The sequence below is a fragment of the Cynocephalus volans genome, chromosome 5 (genome assembly GCF_027409185.1).
Source record: "Cynocephalus volans isolate mCynVol1 chromosome 5, mCynVol1.pri, whole genome shotgun sequence".
Lineage (NCBI taxonomy): Eukaryota > Metazoa > Chordata > Mammalia > Dermoptera > Cynocephalidae > Cynocephalus > Cynocephalus volans.
The window spans coordinates 40,440,590-40,464,802 of record NC_084464.1 but is presented as its reverse complement, the minus strand read 5'-3'; the positions used below and the strand labels follow the sequence as shown (position 1 = coordinate 40,464,802).

The following is a 24,213-nucleotide window of genomic DNA, read 5'->3' as shown; positions in this document are numbered from 1 at the left end:
TGTGCATTTTTTTCTAAGTTTATAATTCTTCAGTAAAAAATGGTGCTAGGAAAAAGATTTATATACCATTGCAATGTGTCCTGCATAATAGTTAGGGTACTAGGCCATATACACATTCTTAGATTTACATGACATTTGAATGAGAAATTATTTTTTTTTTTTTTTTTTTTTTTTTCCATTTATTTTTTTTTATTTATTTTTTTTTTTAAATTTTATTTTGTCGATATACATTGTAGCTGATTAATGCTCCCCATCACCAAAACCTCCCTCCCTTCTCCCTCCCCCCCTCCCCCCCAACCATGTCCTTTCTGTTTGTTTGTTGTATCAACTTCATATAATTGTGGTTGTTATATCTTCTTCCCCCCCCCCCCCGGTTTGTGTGTGTATGTGTGTATGTGTGTGTGTGAATTTATATATTAATTTTTAGCTCCCACCAATAAGTGAGAACATGTGGTATTTCTCTTTCTGTGCCTGACTTGTTTCACTTAATATAATTCTCTCGAGGTCCATCCATGTTGTTGCAAATGGCAGTATTTCATTCGTTTTTATAGCTGAGTAGTATTCCATTGTGTAGATGTACCACATTTTCCGTATCCACTCATCTGATGATGGGCATTTGGGCTGGTTCCAACTCTTGGCTATTGTAAAGAGTGCTGCGATGAACATTGGGGAACAGGTATACCTTCGACTTGATGATTTCCATTCCTCTGGGTATATTCCCAACAGTGGGATGGCTGGGTCGTATGGTAGATCTATTTGCAATTGTTTAAGGAACCTCCATACCATTTTCCATAGAGGCTGCACCATTTTGCAGTCCCACCAACAATGTATGAGAGTTCCTTTTTCTCCGCAGCCTCGCCAGCATTTATCGTTCATAGTCTTTTGGATTTTAGCCATCCTAACTGGGGTTAGATGGTATCTCAATGTGGTTTTGATTTGCATTTCCCGGATGCTGAGTGATGTTGAGCATTTTTTCATATGTCTGTTGGCCATTTGGATATCTTCCTTAGAGAAATGCCTACTTAGCTCTTTTGCCCATTTTTTAATTGGGTTGCTTGTTTTCTTCTTGTAAAGTTGTTTGAGTTCCTTATATATTCTGGATATTAATCCTTTGTCAGATGTATATTTTGCAAATATTTTCTCCCACTCTGTTGGTTGTCTTTTAACTCTGTTAATTGTTTCTTTTGCTGTGCAGAAGCTTTTTAGTTTGATATAATCCCATTTGTTTATTTTTCCTTTGGTTGCCTGTGCTTTTGGGGTCGTATTCATGAAGTCTGTGCCCAGTCCTATTTCCTGAAGTGTTTCCCCTATGTTTTCTTTAAGAAGTTTTATTGTCTCAGGGTGTATATTTAAATCCTTAATCCATTTTGAGTTGATTTTAGTATACGGTGAGAGGTATGGATCTAGTTTCATTCTCCTGCATGTCGATATCCAGTTATCCCAGCACCACTTGCTGAAGAGGCAGTCCCTTCCCCAGTGAATAGGCTTGGTGCCTTTGTCAAAGATCAGATGGCAGTAAGTGTGAGGGTTGATTTCTGGATTCTCTATTCTATTCCATTGGTCAGTGTGTCTGTTTTTATGCCAGTACCATACTGTTTTGGTTATTATAGCTTTGTAGTATAGCTTAAAGTCAGGTAGTGTTATGCCTCCAGCTTTATTTTTTTTGCTGAGCATTGCTTTGGCTATTCGTGGTCTTTTATTGTTCCATATAAATGTCTGAATAGTTTTTTCCATTTCTGAGAAAAATGTCTTTGGAATTTTGATGGGGATTGCATTGAATTTGTATATCACTTTGGGTAGTATGGACATTTTCACTATGTTGATTCTTCCAATCCAAGAGCATGGAATATCTTTCCATCTTCTTGTATCCTCTCTAATTTCTCTCAGCAGTGGTTTGTAGTTCTCATTATAGAGATTTTTCACCTCCTTGGTTAACTCAATTCCTAAGTATTTTATTTTTTTGGTGGCTATTGTAAATGGGCAGGCTTTCTTGATTTCTCCTTCTGCATGTTCACTATTGGAGAAAAGAAATGCTACTGATTTTTGTGTGTTGATTTTGTATCCTGCTACTGTGCTGAAATCATTTATCAATTCCAAGAGTTTTTTTGTAGAGGTTTTAGGCTGTTCGATATATAGGATCATGTCATCTGCAAACAGGGACAGTTTGACTTCATCTTTTCCAATCTGGATGCCCTTTATTTCCTTCTCTTCTCTGATTGCTCTGGCTAGTACTTCCAACACTATGTTGAATAGGAGTGGTGAGAGTGGGCATCCTTGTCTAGTGCCTGTTCTTAAAGGAAAAGCTTTCAGCTTTTCCCCATTCAGGATGATATTGGCAGTGGGTTTGGCATACATGGTTTTAATTATGTTGAGATACTTTCCCTCTATACCTAACTTATAGAGGGTCTTTGTCATGAATGAGTGCTGAACTTTATCAAATGCTTTTTCAGCATCTATAGAGATGATCATATGGTCCTTGTGTTTGAGTTTATTAATATGGTGTATCACATTTATTGATTTGCGTATGTTGAACCAACCTTGCATCCCTGGGATGAATCCCACTTGATCGTAATGAATAATTTTTCGTATGTGTTGCTGTATTCTGTTTGCTAGTATTTTAGTGAGGATTTTTGCATCTATATTCATCAAGGATATCGGCCTGTAGTTTTCTTTTTTGGTTATATCTTTACCTGGTTTTGGTATCAGGATGATGTTTGCTTCATAGAATGAGTTTGGGAGATTTGCGTCCGTTTCAATCTTTTGGAATAGTTTGTAAAGAATCGGTGTCAATTCCTCTTTGAATGTTTGGTAAAATTCTGCTGTGAATCCATCTGGTCCTGGGCTTTTCTTTGTTGGGAGCCTTCTGATAACAGCTTCAATCTCCTTTATTGTTATTGGTCTGTTCAAATTTTCTACGTCTTCACGGTTCAGTTTTGGGAGCTTGTGTGTGTCCAGAAATATATCCATTTCCTCCAGATTTTCAAATTTGTTGGCGTATAGTTGTTTATAGTAGTCTCGAATGATTCCTTGTATTTCAGATGAATCAGTTGTAATATCGCCTTTTTCATTTCTAATTTTTGTTATTTGAGTCTTCTCTCTTCTTTTTTTTGTTAGCCATGCTAATGGTTTGTCAATTTTATTTATCTTTTCAAAAAACCAACTTTTTGATTCGTTGATCTTTTGAATTGTTTTTTGGTTTTCAATTTCATTCAGTTCTGCTCTGATCTTAATGATTTCTTTCCGTCTGCTAACTTTAGGATTGGATTGTTCTTGTTTTTCTAGTTCTTTAAGGTGAAGTGTTAGGTTGTTCACTTGCCATCTTTCCATTCTTCTGAAGTGAGCATTTAATGCAATAAATTTTCCCCTCAATACTGCTTTTGCAGTATCCCACAGGTTTTGGTATGATGTATCATTGTTTTCATTAGTTTCAATAAACTTTTTGATTTCCTGCTTGATTTCTTCTTGGACCCATATGTCGTTAAGTAGAATGCTGTTTAATTTCCATGTGTTTGTATAGTTTCCAGAGTTTTGTTTGTTATTAATTTCTAGTTTTAATCCATTGTGGTCTGAGAAGATACATGGGATAATTCCAATTTTTTTGAATTTATTGAGACTTGATTTGTGACCTAATATGTGATCTATCCTGGAGAATGATCCATGTGCTGATGAGAAGAATGAATATTCTGAGGTTGTTGGGTGGAATGTTCTGTAGATATCTGCCAATTCCAATTGGTCTAGAGTCTTGTTTAGATCTTGTGTTTCTCTACTGATTCTTTGCCTAGATGATCTGTCTAATATTGACAGTGGAGTGTTCAGGTCCCCTGCTATTATGGTATTAGTGTCTATTTCCTTCTTTAGGTCTAATAGAGTTTGTTTTATAAATCTGGCTGCTCCAACATTGGGTGCATACATATTTATGATTGTTATGTCTTCTTGATGGATCAGTCCTTTTATCATTAAGTAGTGTCCCTCATTGTCTCTTTTTATGGTTTTTAGTTTAAAGTCTATTTTGTCAGATATAAGAATAGCCACTCCAGCTCGTTTTTCTTTTCTGTTTGCATGGTAAATCTTTTTCCATCCTTTCACTCTTAGTCTGTGTGAATCTTTATGGGTGAGGTGGGTCTCTTGTAGGCAGCATATAGTTGGGTCCTGCTTTTTGATCCAGTCAGCCAGTCTGTGTCTTTTAATTGGGGAATTTAAGCCTTTAACATTAAGAGTTGTTATTGAAAGGTGTTGATTTATTCTTAGCATTTTATTGGTTGTTTGGTTGTCTTAGGTGTCTTTTGTTCCTTGCTTTCTGATTTACTGTTTGGTTTCTTTGTTTGTTGGTTCCTTAGGTTGTAGATAGTGTTTTTGTTAGCTTGTTTTCTCTTCATGAATGCCATTTTTATTGTACTAGCGGGTTTAGATTTTTCTTAGGTTTTTATGGCAGTGGTAGTTATTTTTCAGGAACCAAACCCAGTACTCCCTTGAGGATTTCTTGTAAGGGTGGTCTTGTGGTAGTGAACTCCCGCAGTTTTTGTTTGTCTGAGAAATATACTATTTGCCCCTCATTTCGGAAGGATAGCCTTGCAGGGTAGAGTATTCTTGGCTGGCAATCTTTGTCTTTTAGTATTTTGAAAATATCATCCCATTCCTTTCTAGCTTTTAGGGTTTGTGATGAAAAGTCTGATGTTAACCTGATTGGGGCTCCCTTATAGGTGATTTGACGCTTCTCTCTTGCAGCTTTTAAGATTCTCTCTTTGTCTCTGAGTTTTGCCAATTTGACTATGACATGTCTTGGCGAAGGCCTTTTTGGGTTGAATACGTTTGGAGATCGTTGAGCTTCCTGGATCTGAAGATCTGTGATTTTTCCTATACCTGGGAAGTTTTCTGCCACTATTTTGTTGAATATGTTTTCAATGGAATCTCCATTTTCCTCCCCTTCTGGAATACCCATGACTCGGATATTTGAGCGCTTGAGGTTGTCTGATATCTCTCTCAGATTTTCTTCCATGACCTTGATTCTTTTTTCTTTCTTTTTGTCTGCTTGTGTTATTTCAAACAGCCCATCTTCAAGTTCAGAGGTTCTCTCTTCAACTTCGACAAGCCTGCTGGTTAAACTCTCCGTTGTGTTTTTTATTTCGCTGAATAACTTCTTCAGTTCAGCAAGTTCTGCTACATTTTTTTTCAGGACATTGATTTCCTTGTATATTTCCTCTTTCAGGTCCTGTATACTTTTCCTCATTTCATCATGATGTCTAGCTGAGTTTTCTTGTATCTCATTCAGTTTCCTTAGAATTATCACTCGAAATTCCTTGTCAGTTATTTCAAGGGCTTCTTGTTCTATAGGATCTAGAGTATGAGATTTATTAACTTTTGGTGGTGTACTTTCTTGATTTTTTGTATTTCTGGTGTCTTTTTTTTGGTGTTTATTCATTGTGGCAGGGGGTTTCACAGACCACCGGTTTAAGACTAATGACTAACTAGGATGTTGCTGTGGTTGCCAATTTGGTATGGCTCCCGCCGTGACTGCTCAGTTGGCCTCTAGTGTCTTGTGTGTGTGGTTGCCTCGGGTCTTGGGCTTCTCCGGGGATCCACCTTTCTGGTCAGCTTGTACTCTGCTGGGCTGGTGGATCACGTACCACAGGGTGTGTGATCTCTGTTGAGCTTTCACTTTCTGTACAGGACTTCTCCCCGTTCCGTGTGCTCTGGCCCAGGCTGTTAGATCGTGCAGTGGCGACCCCACCAGGTGTGTGGTTTCTGTCGAGTCTCCGCCTCCCTGGCCGCACGTCTCCCCCCTCTGTGCACACTGTGCTGGGTTGGGGCGTGTCTTCTGCACCCCTCGTCTATCAGCTGGGCCTTCAAGACCCTGCTCAGCACCGCCTCGCCCAGGAAGTCTACCAGGTTTCTGCTAGGCACAGACGACCGGTCGCTCTGGGTGCCTTTGTAGCACTGTGTAGATCTTTCTCGAGTCTTGTTCACCTTTGTATCCCCCCGGTATAAACCGAGTCTAGTGCCCGCCTGCAGCCTGCTCTCCGGCAGGTTCAAGCGGACCTGGGAACTCTCCTACCACACTATTCCCAACCAGAAATTCGTTAGGCTTTTTTCCAAACTGGTGGTCGCAGAGATGGTATCTGCCTCCCAGTAACAGGAAGTTTACCGGGGCGGAGTCCAGGGTGTGGTGGAGTGACAGTCGGCCCGCCCGTACTTCCTAGCCCTCCCAAAACTGGTCGGGACGCCCCACACCCCCAGCCCTGCCAGAGAACCGTGGAGGGAGTGGGAGAGGAGGTTGGCCCGCAGGGTCTGGAAAGCCCCGCGCCAGGCCAAGCAAATGGGCTCAGTGATGGCCGAGCAGGGCGGAGCTGCCCGCACCTGGGAAAATGGAGGCAGCACCGGGGCAATGAGTGGCCTGGTGGTGCAGGCGGGGAGCCGCGTGGGCATCCAGCCCCCGAACAGAGCTGTGCCAGGGATCACTCACATGCTGTGCCAGGTCGGGCGCTCGCTCTGTCTCTGGTTTGTTGCCTTCCGTGTTCTCGGCGCTGCCGCCTCGGGCTGTTCAGTCGCGGCGCCGCTCGGGCGCTCCCAGGAGTCTTCTTTAATGCTGGCCTGAAACCTCGAATCCTGGATAGGGCAGCTGGCCGCCTTCAGTGCGGCCCCAGCCTCCGGGATCCTGGCTGCATCCACAGCAGCCCTGGCGCCGTGTTCCCTGTTTCAAGACTCACTTTTGCAGCTAAGAATCAGTTCTTTTCCTGCTCCACACTTCAAAGTTGTTGCCTGTAAATGAGGCAGCCTCTCCTGCCGGGGGCAAAGTGGCGTTGAGCCCCCACGACCGGCCAGCAGCAGCAGTCCTCCCTTAAGAGATGGCCAGAGGAAGGTCCACAAGTTTCCCGGCTGCCTGAGGCCCAGTGGCCACCTTTTCCACCTCAGCTACTCCGCGCCAGCCGCCGCAGCCGCCGCCATCTTGAAACGATCCGAGAAATTATTTTTTATAAAGTCAAATCCTCCCTGTCAGTCTTTGAGGATAAAAAGAAGTTAAAAAACAAACAAACAAACAAACAAAAAAACAAGACCTAGTGAAAGAAGTTTTCAGAATTAACCAAATTCATAAATGCTGCCAGGGGATGAGTTAAGTTTTCACATGGATTTTGCAAGTCAGATGCAGAATATGGTTTGGTTAGTTTTCCACAGTAGACTCTGATATATTGGTAGACCAAATTGTTTTTCTTTGCTTGACTTCAAGGACATTTGGTGAGGCAAACTATTCACACAGTTGGTTTAAGTACAATATGGCTTCTGTAAAGCTATTTGCAAGAGCACAGGCTTGGCAGGAATGTGAGGTAGCTAGGCTACTTCCACTTTAAATGACAAAGTCACAGAGATGGAAGCAGGAGCATCATACTCAAAGCCTCCAATTGAAGAGTTTGAGCCTGTTACTTTCTTTTTGCTATAAGGTATACTAAATGAATATAAATCAGAATTCTTGTCTGAGCAAGATAATGCTTTTTTTTTTTTTTTTTTTTTTGAGGAACTTTTCCTCACAATATTAGACTTAATCATAGAGATGTGATTAATCCTAGAGGCTGCTGTTATGACAGCTTTAGGAGGTTATTGGATATTGAGTACTTATTTTCATTAGGTGCCCACTAAACTTCACAATGGTGGAGGTTCAGAGTAGATTCTACCTAGCATGCTTATTCCTAATTGATTAACAAAGATCCACATGTAGAATGAGTAGAAAATCTGGAAGTCATTGAAAGCTCTCCTAAAGTAGAGAAGTATAACACACTGTAACACACCTTTTTTTGTGTGTGAGTGGCATTGATGCTTCAGACTTTATCTGGAAAGATATAGGCAGACACACTATTTCAGTAGAAAAAGTTGCAGTAAGTTGATAACACAAATACAGTGTTACATGGATGGAAATGCCAGGTAAGAACATTCAAGTTTTCTGTTGGCAAACTGGTAAACGATGAGCTGTTAGCCACCTTCCTGGATTACTAGAAGATTCTCCTGTTATACACTATCATTTCCAGACTTGGCACAAATATTGGATGTGGGGGCAGCTGAATTTACAGGCTAATATTTTTCAAAGTTTAGTAAATCAACTTACACAAATGCTGGAAGAAGGAATACACTAGGGATTTAAATAGATTCTTCTGGTTTCCCAAGAAAGTGAAACTTAAACACCGATATGACAAACACTGCCGGATGGATAATTTGGAGGTAAACATTATTTTAAGCATTCTCTTACCCACTAATAAATCAGACTCAGTTCAAGTTCTACTCTCTGACTCAAGTGTTTTTCATTTAAAATAGAAAGTTCACACTGATTATTTTAATAACAGTACTTTTCAATGTCAATTGCAATAACTTTTCTTCTGAATATTCCCTCCAGATAAACTTATTTGTGACCAGTGATGTCCTCTCCTTTTTAACTGTCTTCCTTATTTAATCATATCATTAGTCAAATAAGAATTTAAGAGAAATAACCTGCCAATGATACGTAACATGAAGAAGTCAGCAAAACCCAGGGAAGCTGAGGACAGTCACCCAGCTGTTGCCCATTGAAGTGATTTCCAAGAGGATTTCTATATTTGGTAGTAACTTAATGAGACCTGGCCAGTGCAGATACTTGTTCTACCTTAGAACCTAAAACTTTAAAGACAATAGAAAATTATTTCCTATACATGGTCTTAAGAAAACAGAACTAATTGCTTAGTTTTGGAAAGAAAAGAGTTAAAAGATACAAACCTCACTCATGTGTAAATAAGCATGAAAGAATAGCTAGGAGAAACTTCAAGAGTAAAGGAGGAAATAGATACTGACATACCCTAAAGCCTCTTTAGGTAAAACTAGTATTAGCACATGACTAGATGGATCAATGAAACAATAGAAAGTGCAAAGTAGACCCAAGCACATATGAAAATTCAGTTTACATGTGCCATCCCAAATCACTGGGGGGAAAGACGGAATTAAATAAATGGTGTTAAGACAAAAGGATAGCGGTTTGAAAAGAAATACATTATATCCATACCTCCCACCGTACCCCAGAATAAACTTTTTTGTGGGGGCTGCTAGGTATGGGGATCTGAACCAGTGACCTTGGTGTTATAAGGCTGTGCTCTAACCAACTAAGCTAACTGTCCAGCCCCTGAGAATAAACTTTAAATGTATCAGAGATTAATATTTTAAGTTTTAAACATACCAGAACTAGGAGAAAACACGAATAACTTCTTTTATAACCTGGGTGTATAGAATTACTCAAAATCCAGAAGGAATGTTAAGAAAAAAATGATAAATTTTCTACATTAAAAATTAAAACAACAACAACAAAAAAACACCAGCAAAGTCAAAATAACAAATTAGTGACAACATTGCAAAACATTTCATGGATAAAAGCTAATCTCCTTAGCAGAAATGAAACAAAAAATGGTTAAGAGACATGAGCAATTTTCACAAACATTTTAAAAATGGCTTTTAAATATATGACAAGATGTCAACTTCAGTCATAATAAAAGTAAATCAAAACTGTACTGAATTTCCACTTATCACCTGTCTGACTGGCAACAATTCAAAAGCTAAACAACACAGTCTTTCGGCCTGACTGGGAAAATATGTCCTTTCATGTACTCTGGTGGGAGTACAAAATGGTATAACCCCTACAAAGGGGATTTTGGCACCATGTAACAAACCTATTCATGCATTTTCTCTTTGACCCAAAGATGTCACTTCTGGGAATTTACTTTGAAAATACCTGTCTACAAATAAGAACACAGACCTCGTTTGTTATTGCAGCATTAATTGTAAAAACAAAATATAAACAACCTAAATGCCCATCATACAAGAGGGATTGAATAAACCATGGCACACCAATATAATGTGGTCCTCTGGGAACATAAAAAAGAATGAGGAAGATATTGATGAACTGTTATGAAATAATTTTTAAATAATATTTTTACATTAAATGAAAAAGGAAGGTGTGAACTAGTATATAAAATATTAAAGAAGAAATAAGTATACATACACACTGGTATTAAGTTTGTGTAGATACAGAAGGTCCCCAACTTAGATAGTTCAACTTAGGATTTTAGACTTCATGATGATACCTATTCAGTAGAACATCAATATATTACATGAGATATTCAACACTTTATTATAAAATAGGCTTTGTGTTAGATGATTTTGCCCAACTGTAGGCTAATGTAAGTGTTTAGGAACATGTTTAGGCTAGCCTAAGCTATGATGTTCAGTAGGTTAAGTGTTTTAAATTCATTTTTGACTTACGGTATTTTCAATTTACTATGGGTTTATGAGGGCATAACCTTATCGTAAGTCAAGGAGCATCTGTGTGTGCGTGTGTGTGTGTAATGTTTTTACTTATTTTAGCAAAAAAAATAATAATAAGGTGAAGCATCAACTGAAAAAATGTTTTTTTTACAGAAGTGGGAGAACAGAATGCAAGCTATATGAATATGAAGAAGGTGTCTCTGAATATATATTTTGATATTTTGATATCATGTAAATGTTTTATGATTTAAGAAAATATATTAAATTTAAAATGATTAAACAAACACAAAAAGAAACAAATGAACCCAACTGTATATCAAATTAATAACAGTAACAGAGAAAAAAATTCAGGTGACTTGAACACAGTATTCTGACTATATACTTTTAGTAGGATACTTTCTATGGACATATAAATCTGCAGATATATTGAATTTTACTTAGTAGTTTATGTTGGAAGTGTTCTACAGCACAAAGTTAGTATTGTAATTCTGAAACTATTTTGTGTTTATTGTAGGCTAAAGCAAATGAATAAACATATTTACATTGTTTTGAACTGTTACTATTTTTCATTGCAGAGGAGGAGGTACAAATATGGAATGTGAGGGCTGGCTGGTTAGCTTATTTGGTTAGAGCGTGGTGCTGCTAACAAAGGATCCAGGGCTCAATCCCTGTCCAGCCAGCCTCCCACCCGCCCAAAAAGAAAAACAAATATACACACACACACACACACACACACACACACACACACACACACACACACACACATGTATACATATATGTATGTATATGGAATGTGGAAAGGTGAGGAAAACTCTATGGTGTTGAAATTGAATTGAATTCATGATATTTTAGAAAATGTATTTACCAGCTCTTTCCTAGGGATTATGGCACCTCTTTAAATACTGAGTCTACCTACTATCCAATCTTTGTTACTAAACACTGTTGCCCTCTGGGTCGCACCTGTGGCGCACTCGGGAGAGTGCGGCGCTGGGAGCGCAGCGACGCTCCTGCCGCGTGGGTTCGGATCCTATATAGAAATGGCCAGTGTGCGCTCGCTGGCTGAGTGCGGTGCGGGCGACACCAAGCCAAGGGTTGCAATCCCCTTACCGGTCACGAAACAGACAAAAAAAAAAAAAAAAAAAAAACAACGAAACACTGTTACCCTCTAAAATGAATCAGAACTTTTTGGGAAAATAGCTGAAACCAGGTCTGGGACAGTGTGGAAAATACCTTGTGGGCCTTTGATTGTTTATTTCTGGAAAGCATCAAATGCTAAAAAAGAACTGGAGGGATCATGTGAAAAGGATGTAGGAGCCAGCTTGAAGGGGCTCCCACTAGCCAAATTTGAGATAGTTTAAGCATCAAAGTGATTAAGGATGGAATGGATTATAAAATAAGTCTATACCGTAAAAAAGACTGAAATCCTCTAATTTGCAGCAACATGAATGAACCTGGAAGACATTATGTTAAGTGAGATAAATCAGGCATGTGTTCTTACTCATACCTGGGAGCTAAAGAAGTTGAGCTGTAAAGTAGAGAGTAGAGTTATTGTTTCTACAGTCTGGGAAGGGGGTGGGGAAGAGGGAGAGGTTGGTTAAAGGGTACAAACTTACAGCTAGATAGAATCAGTTCTAGTGTTCTATAGTAGTGCTAGGTTTGTGTAATTAACAATTTATTGTCCAAGAGTACTTGAAAAAGTTCCTGGAGGGCTGGCTGGCTAGCTCATTTGGTTAGTAGAGTGGTGTTATAACACCGAGGTCCAAGATTTGTGGAAAAATAGAATAAAAAGATAATATGAATCTTTCTATGAACTTTTTGAAGTACCCTGGGATATTTTTAAATAGCTACAAGAGGGCTGGCCAGTTAGTTCAGTTGGTTGGAGTGCAGCCTTAAAAAAACAAAACAAAACAAATAGCTAGAAGAGAGGAGTTCAAATGTTGTCAACTAAAAGAAGTGATCAATGTTTGCAATGATGGATATGCTAATTACCCTGATTTACATCACACATTTTATATGTGAATTGAAATATTACTCTGTACCCCATAAATATCTACAATTATTACATGTCAATTAAAAATAATTAAAAAATAAGTCTATAATGATACTCAAAAAAAAAAAAAAGGACAGTGGAGGAGAGACAGAAAGCTGTTTGCAAAAAATTGCTAACTAATAAATGTAGAAGGAATTATAAAAGTAAGAAGTCACCATTTTGCAACCCTTAGTATGAAAATTCATTCAGGCAAGGATTATCAATGAATGCTAAAACCATTGAGGAATAGGATATTCACATAGTCCTAAATTATTATCTCATAGTTGACTATTAATTACAGTAGGATAAATACATTTTTTGGATGAATATAGTAGCCACTACCTTAACCAATTGATCAAATTTAGCATTATCAACAATTAAATAACTTGATAGAATATGCCCTGTGATATGACACAGTAAGTACAAATCATGTAGATAGTATTCTTCAAAAAAAATATCTAACTAGAATTTATTTGTGAAGAAACAGACAAGTCCCTAATGTGGGATAAATGACAACTGGCCTTGACTTTTCAAAATTTAAAGTCAAAAAAGCAGGAAACTATTTTATATTAAAAGGAGGCAAAGGAGATATAACTAAAAATGATGCATAAACACTGGATCATGGATTTTTTTAAACCATAAAATATATTTTTGGGACAATTGAGGAAATTTATGTATAAAGCATATAGTAGATGATTAGTATAAGGAGAGGATAATTTTTTTCTTTTCCACGCAACACAGTTATCCAACTTGGTTGGCTTTTTTTCCCCCATCTATGACACATTAGGCTAATGTTTTCCACATTTGGTCTAAAGCAACTGTTAGATTCCTCCTTGGATTAAACAGCTCATTAGTCTCTATTAAATAATTTGCATTCCCCCAAATATTTACTTTTAATTAGTCACACTGAAACTCATTTACATTTTCTTTCAATTATCTTAATTCCTTTAATGTGTTTCCATTGTTATTCCAAAAAACAGAAACCAAAGGGGGATGCATGTCAACTCCTGTCCAATGGAAACAATCCGTTTCTGTTGTATGGCTCTGGCTTTATTAGTCCCAGCATTTTTCATTTCTCTTCTTATTCTGTCTTGCACTCCCCTTAAGAATTCAATGAAGACTCATTTTTTTCTTCTTACACTCTATTTCAGTGGAAGAATATTTTGAGGTTTGTGCAGTACTTAATGATTTCCAGATGTCCCTATTTGTCTCCAGGTCCCACAGAGAACATATGGGCAGGAAGTTTCTATGGAAGAAATGACTGATCTGGATTCTGCAAAGGAGTCCTTAGGTACCCAGCTCCAGTCTATGGAAGATAGAATGGAATGTGAATCTCCAGAGCCACACCCACTTCAAGATAATGGTGAGGATAATTTAGTCCTGGGAAATTGGGTGAGACTTGGGGGAAGGAAGGGTCTAGTAACTGAAAAATTATCAAACCTCATTTCATTTCAGCTTCTAGTGAATATAGCTGAAGGAAAAGTTACTCAGTATAATATAATGTATTAAAGGAGTTGAATTAAGCAGTCAGGTAGTAATGTCAAATATTTGAACACAGGATTTTCCATGTATACTTCACAATCTGTGCATAAATCAGAGATACCTCTGTATGTAAATATTGAGCACTTGTCAGTGTAGCCATAGGTCCCACTGCTTTAGGCTCTGCTCCCAATTTTAGTCACATAATGTCTGTGTACAACTTGGAAATACTATGTAGAAATTCTACTGAAGAAAATGGAATTTCTGAAGTCTGTTTTCCATCAGAGTTCTAAAGTCTGCTAATGGTATAATGTTTAGTGGAGGTGGAAGCATAGGCTGGCCTGGTTCTGGAGCAGCTGTCTTTTCCAAAAAAAGACTTAAGTGTAATGGATACAGTGTTTCTCTCCTCTGATAGCCCTAGCATTTCCCTATTTCCTGCTCATCCTAGATTTATTAAGATTGATTCTATTAACTTCTGGAGCTCATATTCTCCTGGTTCTCGTTTACATTGTCCTATATTTCTTTCCTCCCACAAATACATCCTTGTTTACCTTCCTTTTCTGCTCATAGTTCCATAGCATGGCACAAAATGGATCAACATGGAAAGAAATACTATCCATATAATGGTCTTTTCGGTAACATTTTGAGGTAGCACTTACCATAAGTACTATCATTTCAGTATAAAGTTAGTCAACATATTTTTATCAAACACTTTTGAATGTAGTAATATGATAGATAATGTGAAAGATACTAGAGAAATAAGTGATCCTTGCTTATTTAGAAACTTACAATCTTGTTAGATCTACCTCTGAAACAGTTAAAGAAGAAAGTGCTATAGTCCTAACTTGTGTTATGAGTAGATTATGTTTTTCAAGACAGGAGAACTTAATGTGACCTTAAATTTAATAATCAAGGAAGTCTTACTGAAACAATTGAGAGTTAAGTGAGGCCAAAACACACAGTAACGTATCACTAATTTTAACCTACTTTTTGAAATTATGAACATTTGGGAATAATTTAAATTTACTAGTTAAATATTTGGTATACAAATTGATAGTATAAACATTGTTGACTTGAGAGATAGCTATAAGACTGGAGGTGATACGCGAATTCCAAATTATTCTTTTTGATTTTTTCAAAATATATTCTTAAGATAGTAAGCCAAGTTTGGGATATTCTAAGTCAGAGATTTTCTGCTAGTTCAGACTCATGTGCTGCTCTTACTTCATTCAAATTAGTAATGAGGATATTTATATTGTGTTTGTAGTTTCACAGCCTCTGAAAGGGATCTGATAGGAACATGTTACATTGGAAGTTAAGTCCCAAATGTTGATATAACAGTTAACCTGACTGAATGAAACAGAAAATAAACAGTGGTGTCGTCTGAGGCTTTAAAAAAAAATCTATTACAACATTGCTAAGGTTTCTCTAGCAAAGCAAATATTCTTGTGCAGTAAATAAGTAAATACAGACATTAATTTGTATCCTGTTTTACATAAAACAGTGCTTTACTTTAAGGCTAACCCTTTTTACTGCTCTGAAAAATCACATCCTGTCTTTCTACTCTTTACTGTATCAGAACATTTTCTTCCTGGCTGGAACATACTCTCTGTTCCACCAAGGTTGGACACCTTAACCAAAACTGTATCCCCGTTTGTGTGTCCATAGCCCCTACTGCTACCCCAACTCTACTGGCTACTTGGGCAATAAATGTATTTTATTTTATATTCCTAAATATTCTAATTGATTTCTTTTCATTATATTTTAGGGTCATTTCTGTGGCTTTCCATGATGTCTCAAAGCCTGGGTGATGATAACCTTAATAGCTTAGATACTAATGAAGCAGAAACTGAACCAGAAAATATGAGAGAAAAGTTCTTCAGAAGTTTAGCAGTGTTACTGGAAAACAAAAGTAATAATACTAAGATATTTTCTAAAGCAAAGTACTGTCAGTTAATAAGGGAAGTGAAAGAGGCTAAAGCTAAGGCCAAAAAGGAATCAGTTGACTACCGTCGCTTGGCTAGATTTGATGTGATCCTTGTACAAGGAAATGAGAAGCTGATTGAGGCTATAAATGGGGAAACAGATAAAATACGATATTATTTACACAGTGAGGACTTATTTGACATTCTGCATGATACGCATCTCAGCATTGGACATGGTGGACGTACCCGCATGGAAAAAGAGTTACAAGCAAAATACAAAAACATCACAAAAGAAGTTATAATGCTATACCTAACACTCTGTAAACCATGCCAACAGAAAAATTCAAAACTCAAGAAAGTTCTGTCATCAAAGCCAATTAAGGAAGTTAACTCAAGATGCCAAGTAGATCTTATAGACATGCAATTGACTCCTGATGGGGAGTATAAATTTATCATGCATTATCAAGACCTTTGTACAAAGTTAAGCTTTTTGCGGTCATTAAAATCTAAAAGGCCTAAGGAAGTTGCACATGCTCTTTTAGATATTTTTACAATTATTGGAGCACCTAGTGTTCTACAGTCTGACAATGGGAGGGAATTTGCAAGTCAGATTGTCAGTGAACTCAGTAATATTTGGCCAGAATTGAAAATTGTCCATGGGAAGCCTCGGACCTGCCAAAGCCAAAGTTCTACAGAACAAATTAATGAGGATATCCAAAAGAGGATTTTCTCCTGGATGCAAGCTAATAACTCATCACACTGGGCTGAATTTTTGTGGTTCATTCAGATGACCCAAAATCAACCCTATCACAGAGGCATGCAACAGACTCCATGTGAAGGCACATTTAGCTCTGATGCTAAACTGGGTTTGTCCCATTCTCAGTTAACTGAGGAACTCATTGCCAGCCTGCACACAGAAAATGAATTAGATCAGGCCAACAAAGTGTTAGAAAATACTCTAAGAGTTGCCCCATATGAAGAAAACATTGAGACCGGAACAGATAGTAGTGATATTGAAGAGAATCTTTCTATTACTCCTAAGGTGGCTAAAAATCCCCCTCCTGAGAGCAGACTACGATTTTTATCCTGTGTAGTTTGTGAAAAAGAATGCACAGGTGCTAATAGTTGTATATCATGTGATGGAAATCTCCATGCAATCTGTGGAATGCCCTCTCAACATGAAACTGAAGGCTGTGGTCACCAAATAACTTGTAGTCTTTGCTGCAAAACTAGTACAATGAAAAGGAAACACGGTGAGATTCAAAGAAGTTTACCTGCTCAACCTTCCAAAATGCTAAAGCCATCAGAGATACCGTTTTCACCAGACAAAGTAGGAGATTGGGTAAGAGTTTGAGTGCCTGCTGTAGATGAAAGCAAGGAAACAGCCTCATTACACTTTACTGTGATCATGATAAATAATGATTATTTGACAAAGTATATGAAGGCACATTTTGGTCACCTTAGATATATTTTCCCCCCAAAAGGCTAATTTTAATTAACTAATTAATTTTCATGCCTCCCCTCTTTTATTTTTCAAGTTGGAAGTTATAACTTTGAGTGCTGCCTTACTCTTCTGAGGTGATAAACAATCTCTCTTTTATTCCTTTTTGATGTCAGGCATTTTGGGGGGGAATGAGAAAGCTAAGATCGAGGGGATAAATAGCGTGTATGATGGTATGTTCCTGCAGAAGAATGAATTTGGGAATAGATGAATTTAATGTTACTTTTTTTGTTCTGTTTTGTTTTTTTTTAATGGTAAAAGACACAAAATAAGTATTTAATAAATGCATGTTTACTGACTTGAAAAAATTTTTTTTAGTTAGGTACATCAGTGTGTCAAAACTTAGGCCATTTATTTATTTATTTTATTGGTTATGAATATTTATGAGATACAAAGCTGATTGTCACCCCTCGTGCCTGAGATGTGAAGGCCAGATTCATACTGGCAGCATGCCCATTACCACGAATGGTACTTTGTTTAAATTATATGTAAGTTTGGGTGGGGAGATAAGCTAAAAAAGGACATTTTGAGACAAGGGAATAAATATTTAGGAGAGGTGGGGATGATAAATTTAATTGGAAGATATGGGTTTGTGTTGAGAAAGAGTGCAGTTTTGGGATTTAAATGGAGAGCATGTGATAAGGCCAAAACAATTTTAAATTAGTAGGCTTTATGAGGTAAGTCTAGTGCTTTGAAATATGGAGGTTACACATGATTTAGGCCAGTGGTACTCAAAGGGTGACTTGCAGACCATTGCTGGTCTGCAAACTAGTTTTACCAGACAATAATGAAATAAGTATAAAAATTGAGTGTAAGTATTTTGAAACATTTATAACAATTTGACATTGCTGCAATAGCCAAGCACATGATTGATGTACTCATCTTACTGAATAGAGTATAGAGCAGTTTGGGTGTTGTTAAATCCTCAAGGTGAGTCACATGTGGTGGGAGTTGCACACTCGTCAAACACAATCACTATAATGTGTGATAATTTATGCCTAATTTGTCAGCTTTAACCCAAAAGTATATAGAACTGTGAGAAAATGTAAGCATCTATTTATTGCTATAATTTAATTTTAAAGTCATCTGTTATTTTTAATCAAGTCTTGTTGTTAAATTGTAGATTAACATTATTAGCTAAAGAAAGGAAGTAAAACTTTTATCATTTATTTTTATTTCTAATTTGCAGATGGCAAATCAAGCTTCAGTGGACTTTTTTGTGAAGAAAAGACATACCTTTTCTGAATACAGCAGTGGTAATAAAAGAAATGGTAGCAATAGAAGTCATCCTGAAGCAGCGAGAACCAAAAGAATTCATTCTAGTTTTACTCGGAAGTATGATCCTTCATATATTGAATTTGGTTTTGTAGCTGTAATTGATGGTGAAGTACTAAAACCACAGTGTATTATTTGTGGAGATGTACTGGCTAATGAAGCAATGAAACCATCAAAACTTAAGCGGCATTTATATTCAAAACATAAAGAAATAAGCTCACAACCAAAAGAATTCTTTGAAAGAAAGAGTAGTGAATTAAAAAGCCAACCAAAGCAGGTGTTCAACGTTTCTCATATAAACATTAGTGCTTTGCGGGCTTCGTATAAAGTAGCACTTCCAGTTGCTAAGTCTAAAACACCATACACAATTGCCGAAACACTAGTGAAAGACTGCATCAAAGAAGTTTGCTTGGAAATGTTGGGTGAATCTGCAGCAAAGAAGGTGGCTCAAGTACCACTTTCCAATGACACCATAGCTCGACGTATTCAGGAACTGGCTAATGATATGGAAGACCAACTCATAGAACAAATAAAGCTAGCAAAGTATTTTTCATTGCAACTTGATGAATGCAGAGATATTGCTAACATGATAATTCTTTTAGTCTATGTGAGATTTGAACACGATGATGATATAAAGGAAGAATTCTTTTTTTCAGCCTCTTTGCCTGCAAACACAACTAGCTCAGAACTGTATGAATCTGTGAAGAATTACGTTGTTAACAAATGTGGTTTGGAATTTAAGTTTTGTGTAGGAGTGTGTTCTGATGGTGCAGCTTCAATGACAGGAAAATATTCTGAAGTTGTTACTCAGATTAAGAAACTTGCACCAGAATGTAAAATGACACATTGCTTCATTCATCGAGAAAGTCTTGCTATGAAAAAAATATCAGCTGAATTAAATAATGTACTTACTGATATAGTAAAAATTGTGAATTATGTAAAATCTAATGCGTTAAATTCAAGATTATTCTCCTTATTATGTGATAATATGGAAGCTGATCATAAGCAACTGTTATTGCATGCTGAGATACGGTGGTTATCACGGGGAAAAGTTCTGTCGAGAATGTTTGAAATACGGAATGAACTCTTAGTGTTTCTACAAGGCAAGAAACCTGTTTGGTCCCAACTTTTTAAAGATGTGAATTGGACAGCCAGACTTGCTTATTTGTCTGATATCTTCAGTATTTTTAATGATCTTAATGCTTCTCTGCAAGGAAAGAATGCAACATGTTTTTCAATGGCAGATAAAATTGAAGGACAAAAACAGAAGTTAGAAGCTTGGAAAAAAAGAATTTCTACAGATTGTTATGACATGTTCCATAATTTAACAACAATTATCAATGAAGTAAGTAATGACCTTGATATTGCACATCTGAGAAAGGTTATCAATGAACATCTTACAAATTTGTTAGACTGTTTTGAATTTTATTTTCCATCAAAAGAAGATCCACGTATAGGAAATTCATGGATTCAAAATCCATTTCTTTCATCAAAAGATAATTTAAATTTAACTGTAACTCTACAGGATAAGTTGTTGAAGTTGGCTACTGATGAAGGATTGAAAATAAATTTTGAAAGTACAGCATCACTTCCTTCATTTTGGATAAAAGTTAAAAATGAATATCCTGAGCTTGCAGAGATTGCTTTAAAATCACTTCTTCTATTCCCCTCCACGTACCTTTGTGAGACCGGATTCTCTACTTTAAGTGTCATTAAAACAAAACATAGAAACAGTTTAAATATACATTATCCCTTGAGAGTAGCATTATCATCAATCCAACCTAGATTAGACAAATTAACAAGCAAGAAGCAAGCTCACTTATCACATTAAAAACTTTAAATATTGATATATAAGGTGTTTGTTCAAAGTATGCATATAGACATTTAGTGTAAGGAATATGCTATTTCACTTTAAACTTTCTGTTTAGTTACAATTATGGAAGCATAAAAAGTTATGAGTAAAATAGCAATTCTCTATATAAATTGCCTATATGTACACTTTCAATGAAGACTGTATAGTTTTTATAGTTCTTTCATTTTTCCCTGTTATATTTATTGATATATAATTTTAAATCTGTTCTAATATTAAAAAGTTTGGCCTTGTATTTTGTATGTCTTTTTTTATTGTTTTTCATTAGCATGTTAACATTGTAGGACAACTTTAGGATGGGGAACGATTTCTTTGATGTAGCAGACTGAGTGAAGGGAAGTGAATTCAAGGGGTAGTATTAGACTTCAAACATAAGAGAGGGAGTCAGTAAGATATTAAGCTTGTTGAGCTGATCCAAGGTGGTTAGGTTAGAAGTTTGTGTCAAGTTTGTTTTCAGATGCATGTTTAGACAGTGTGTAAGTGGGTGAGTTGGAGGGAAACACTTATCTTGTAATGGTGTTATGTCTTTGGACTCATACTGATAAATTCTGATTTCATAATGGTGAGGGATTGGGCCATAGTGACAAATTTATGTTAGAAGATTTTTAGACTTTGCTAAAGCTGATTGCTTTTAAGGTGTTCTGGGGACAAAGTCAGGTATCAGTGGCACCAAGTAGATTTAACAACCTCTATTATTTGGAGGTGATTCAGAAAAACACCACACATATCTGCTCTTCTGTCTGTGTACTCACTTAGAATGACTGAAAACACTACTAGTACAAGGCAGGTTCTTACAGGTAAAAACATGCCAAGATCCTTGAAGAAATGACAGTTTTTATTCTTAGAGAGTGAAGCAATTTACAGTAAGTGCTTCTTTTCAAAGAAATGTAACATTCAAACTCAAGAAGAAAAATTTCATGATAAAAAATGTCTTTAATAATTTAGCCTTTTGGTAAAGAAAAAATTCAAGGGGCTGTGTCACAAAAACCTGAGACCTCAGTTGGATTATGTTTTATTGTGTGTGTTTTAATAAAATCTTACCACTTTAAAAAAAAGAGCTGATAATGGTGGATAGATTTAGAAGACAGTGATTTAATTCCTTCTTCCCACAACGTATGTGCCCTCCTATCTGACTGCATTTTGGAACTAAAAGATTTTAAAATGATTTATTTCACCATTTGTGTTATTGATTAAATAAAGCATTGTTTCCAGTGTTTAATTTTGAAATGTAATGTATGTGTTGATTTTATATTTATTTCTATAAATATCTAAAATGATCTGGGAGAAAATCAACAGGAAATTAAGAGTACATTTTAAAATAGAAGAAAATTTTCTTACTTTCTCTCAAAGAAATAAATTATTGGATATCTGAGCAGAATTAGAATCGTCTAGACAAGATTTTTGGTGCAAAGTCTTCTCAGATGCTGTCATGCATGCTCAATGACAGGGATAACATTCTGAAAAATGTGTTGTTAGACAACTTCGTCGTTGTGTGAAGATCATAGAGTGTACTTACACAAACCTAGACGGTATAGACTACTGTATACATCTAGGCTATATGGTATAGCCATTATACTATTATGGGACCACCATCATATATATGCTGTTGAGACATCATTACGACTCCTTGAATTAGATGCCTGCCTATAGTTTTCTGCAAATGATTCAGTGCCAGGAGGCTAAATTGCTTTAACTTTTTAAGACATAAGCATATTTGTCTTTTTTCCTTCCCTCGTCCCTGTTTTACTGTCTTACTATACATTTTTTTTTATTCAACAGCTTTATTGAGTTTTTTTATTGAGATCATGAAATCTTACTATATATTCTTTTGGGGTGAGCAGGGAGGGGCCAGCTGGCCGGTAAGGGAATCCCAACCCTTGACTTTGGTGTTATCAGCACCATGCTGTAATTGAGTGAGCTAATCAGCCAGCCCTATCTTACTGTATATTTTTAGCATGAATTTGATGACTAGTGATTTTGTAGAAACAGATCTTTCTTTTTCTATTGTCTGCTGTTTTTCAGTGAGTTCACATGACTGTAAACATGTAGTATATGAATACACTATAAAGGCACATTTGTTTGTATGTATGACTACTGTATGCAGGACTGTTTGTTTCCATCTATCATGTATACATACATTGGGTTTTTTAAATTGTATTTATGTATAAAGGATATTGTGTTAAACTTTTTCTAAGAAGAGCAACTATGGAGGGGCCAAAGATGGGTCAAGGAGATGCAAAGTACTTCATATTGCAAAGAAATCTAACAATGACTAGAACTAGAACACCACCACTCATCACCCCCATGCACAGCACCCAGACATAATTTGAAGGATGATTAAGAAGTGGTAGAACTGGCTCCCAACATCATGAGTTCTGCCATGAGAATCTCTGGTAGTGATTGGAGATTCCTTCAGGAAAGGGAGACTTGTATTTAATTTCCAGATTAGGTGTTAATTTAGGCAGCAGACTTCATCTGCTCTCTGCCTACTGATTAGAGAAGAAAAACAAAGATGGAGAGGTGTTTAGACTTGCAGTAGATCAGTCTGCATTTCCACATTTTGGGGTGGCAAAAGATAGGCAAGTTTTCTGTGGGTCAGGTGACACCAAGGAATGTAATTAAGTCCGAACCCTCAGCTAGTGTATCATTCAAGATATGTATGTATCTATCTGTCTACCCATCCATCCATCTACATATTTGTGGGCAAGGTCCCCACGTGTTCCGTATGAGAAAGCCAGAATTATAGGGCTTAGTCAGGGGCAAGGTGCCAATTTATGCTCCTAGTTCATGTGTGCGTGTACATATTTTGAAGTCTTTGGACTAACCCCAGCCTCCTAACAAATCTTTGTCATGCACATATCTGAGTTTGGGGAAGCAGGATAGAAGAGGAAGTTGTACCTGAGGAAACAGGTGGCTTGTTTAACTTTATACCTGGAGTCCTCCATACTGCCCCAGCCCTCTGGGCTGGAAGACGTCTCCCTTAGCTCTGTTGGTAAGAGGCTAAGTAAGAACCAAAGTGAGAGAGAAAAGCAGGGCAGGGCATTGTGGCAGAAGGAGAATGGTAGAGATTACTTGAGTGATGTTAGTGGTGTAGTCAAACCTGGGGCCTTTGGAGACCCCTGTTTTAGATTGGCTGGCTCCTTGAGATATTTCAGAGACTGAAAAAAACCTTGGGTCACGTGCTAAAGGGATGTCTGTTAGAGTCCCCTTCTCTGATGTGGCTGTGCACTCTCTACAGTGAATTTTTGCTACATAATAACTTCTAAAATGTCTTCTCCAGTGATCACCATGATAGAAAGATCGTGAAAGTTCCAAACATTATACAATTAGAAATCATTATGATTAAGAAATATGATACCTGTTTACCGGTTCCAAGAATATACTATGTGCTTTGTATTCTGATACATGTGTTAAACTGAATTTCAAATCAGTTTGTTATTATGAGTGATACAGAAATCAGTCAAACCTTGGGCTCATTAAAAATATAAAAAGGGAAAGAACATAAGGCTGTTATGAATTGTATGACTTTTAAGAGTTTGTGAGTATGCTGAAAGAATGTTGTGCTTTATTTTAGGATTTGAATGCAAATTAATTTCTGGCTGAAATCTCTTTTGAGTCTTCGGGAGGGCAAATTTTCCAAACTGCCATTTTTCTATCTGAAAAACCTCTCTTAGTTAACTGGACGAACCAAAAGTGAACTCAACGTGACAGGAGCATGGAGGAATGCAGAAAAAGCTTCTTACGTAGCTGAGAAAAAGATGGCCAGAGGTGAGGATGCACAGGTGAACAGAAACCAGTTCATAAAGGTGAAGCAAGCCGAGGAGTCCAGCCTTAATCTTGGAGGCATTGGGAAGTCACTAAAGGA

The 24,213-nt window shown here is 37.0% G+C and overlaps 1 protein-coding gene across 1 annotated transcript in view; it reads left to right on the top strand.

Moving 5' to 3' along the window:
* SCAND3 (SCAN domain containing 3) overlaps positions 1 to 20,309 on the top strand; it is a 29,397-nt gene extending 9,088 nt beyond the window's left edge. Inside the window, exons 2-4 of the mRNA XM_063096686.1 lie at positions 13,514 to 13,661; positions 15,546 to 17,044; positions 18,393 to 20,309. Coding sequence (XP_062952756.1) covers positions 13,514 to 13,661; positions 15,546 to 17,044; positions 18,393 to 20,309 — 3,564 coding nt within the window. The remainder of the gene's footprint in view (positions 1 to 13,513; positions 13,662 to 15,545; positions 17,045 to 18,392) is intronic.
* Positions 20,310 to 24,213: the final 3,904 nt, after the last annotated feature.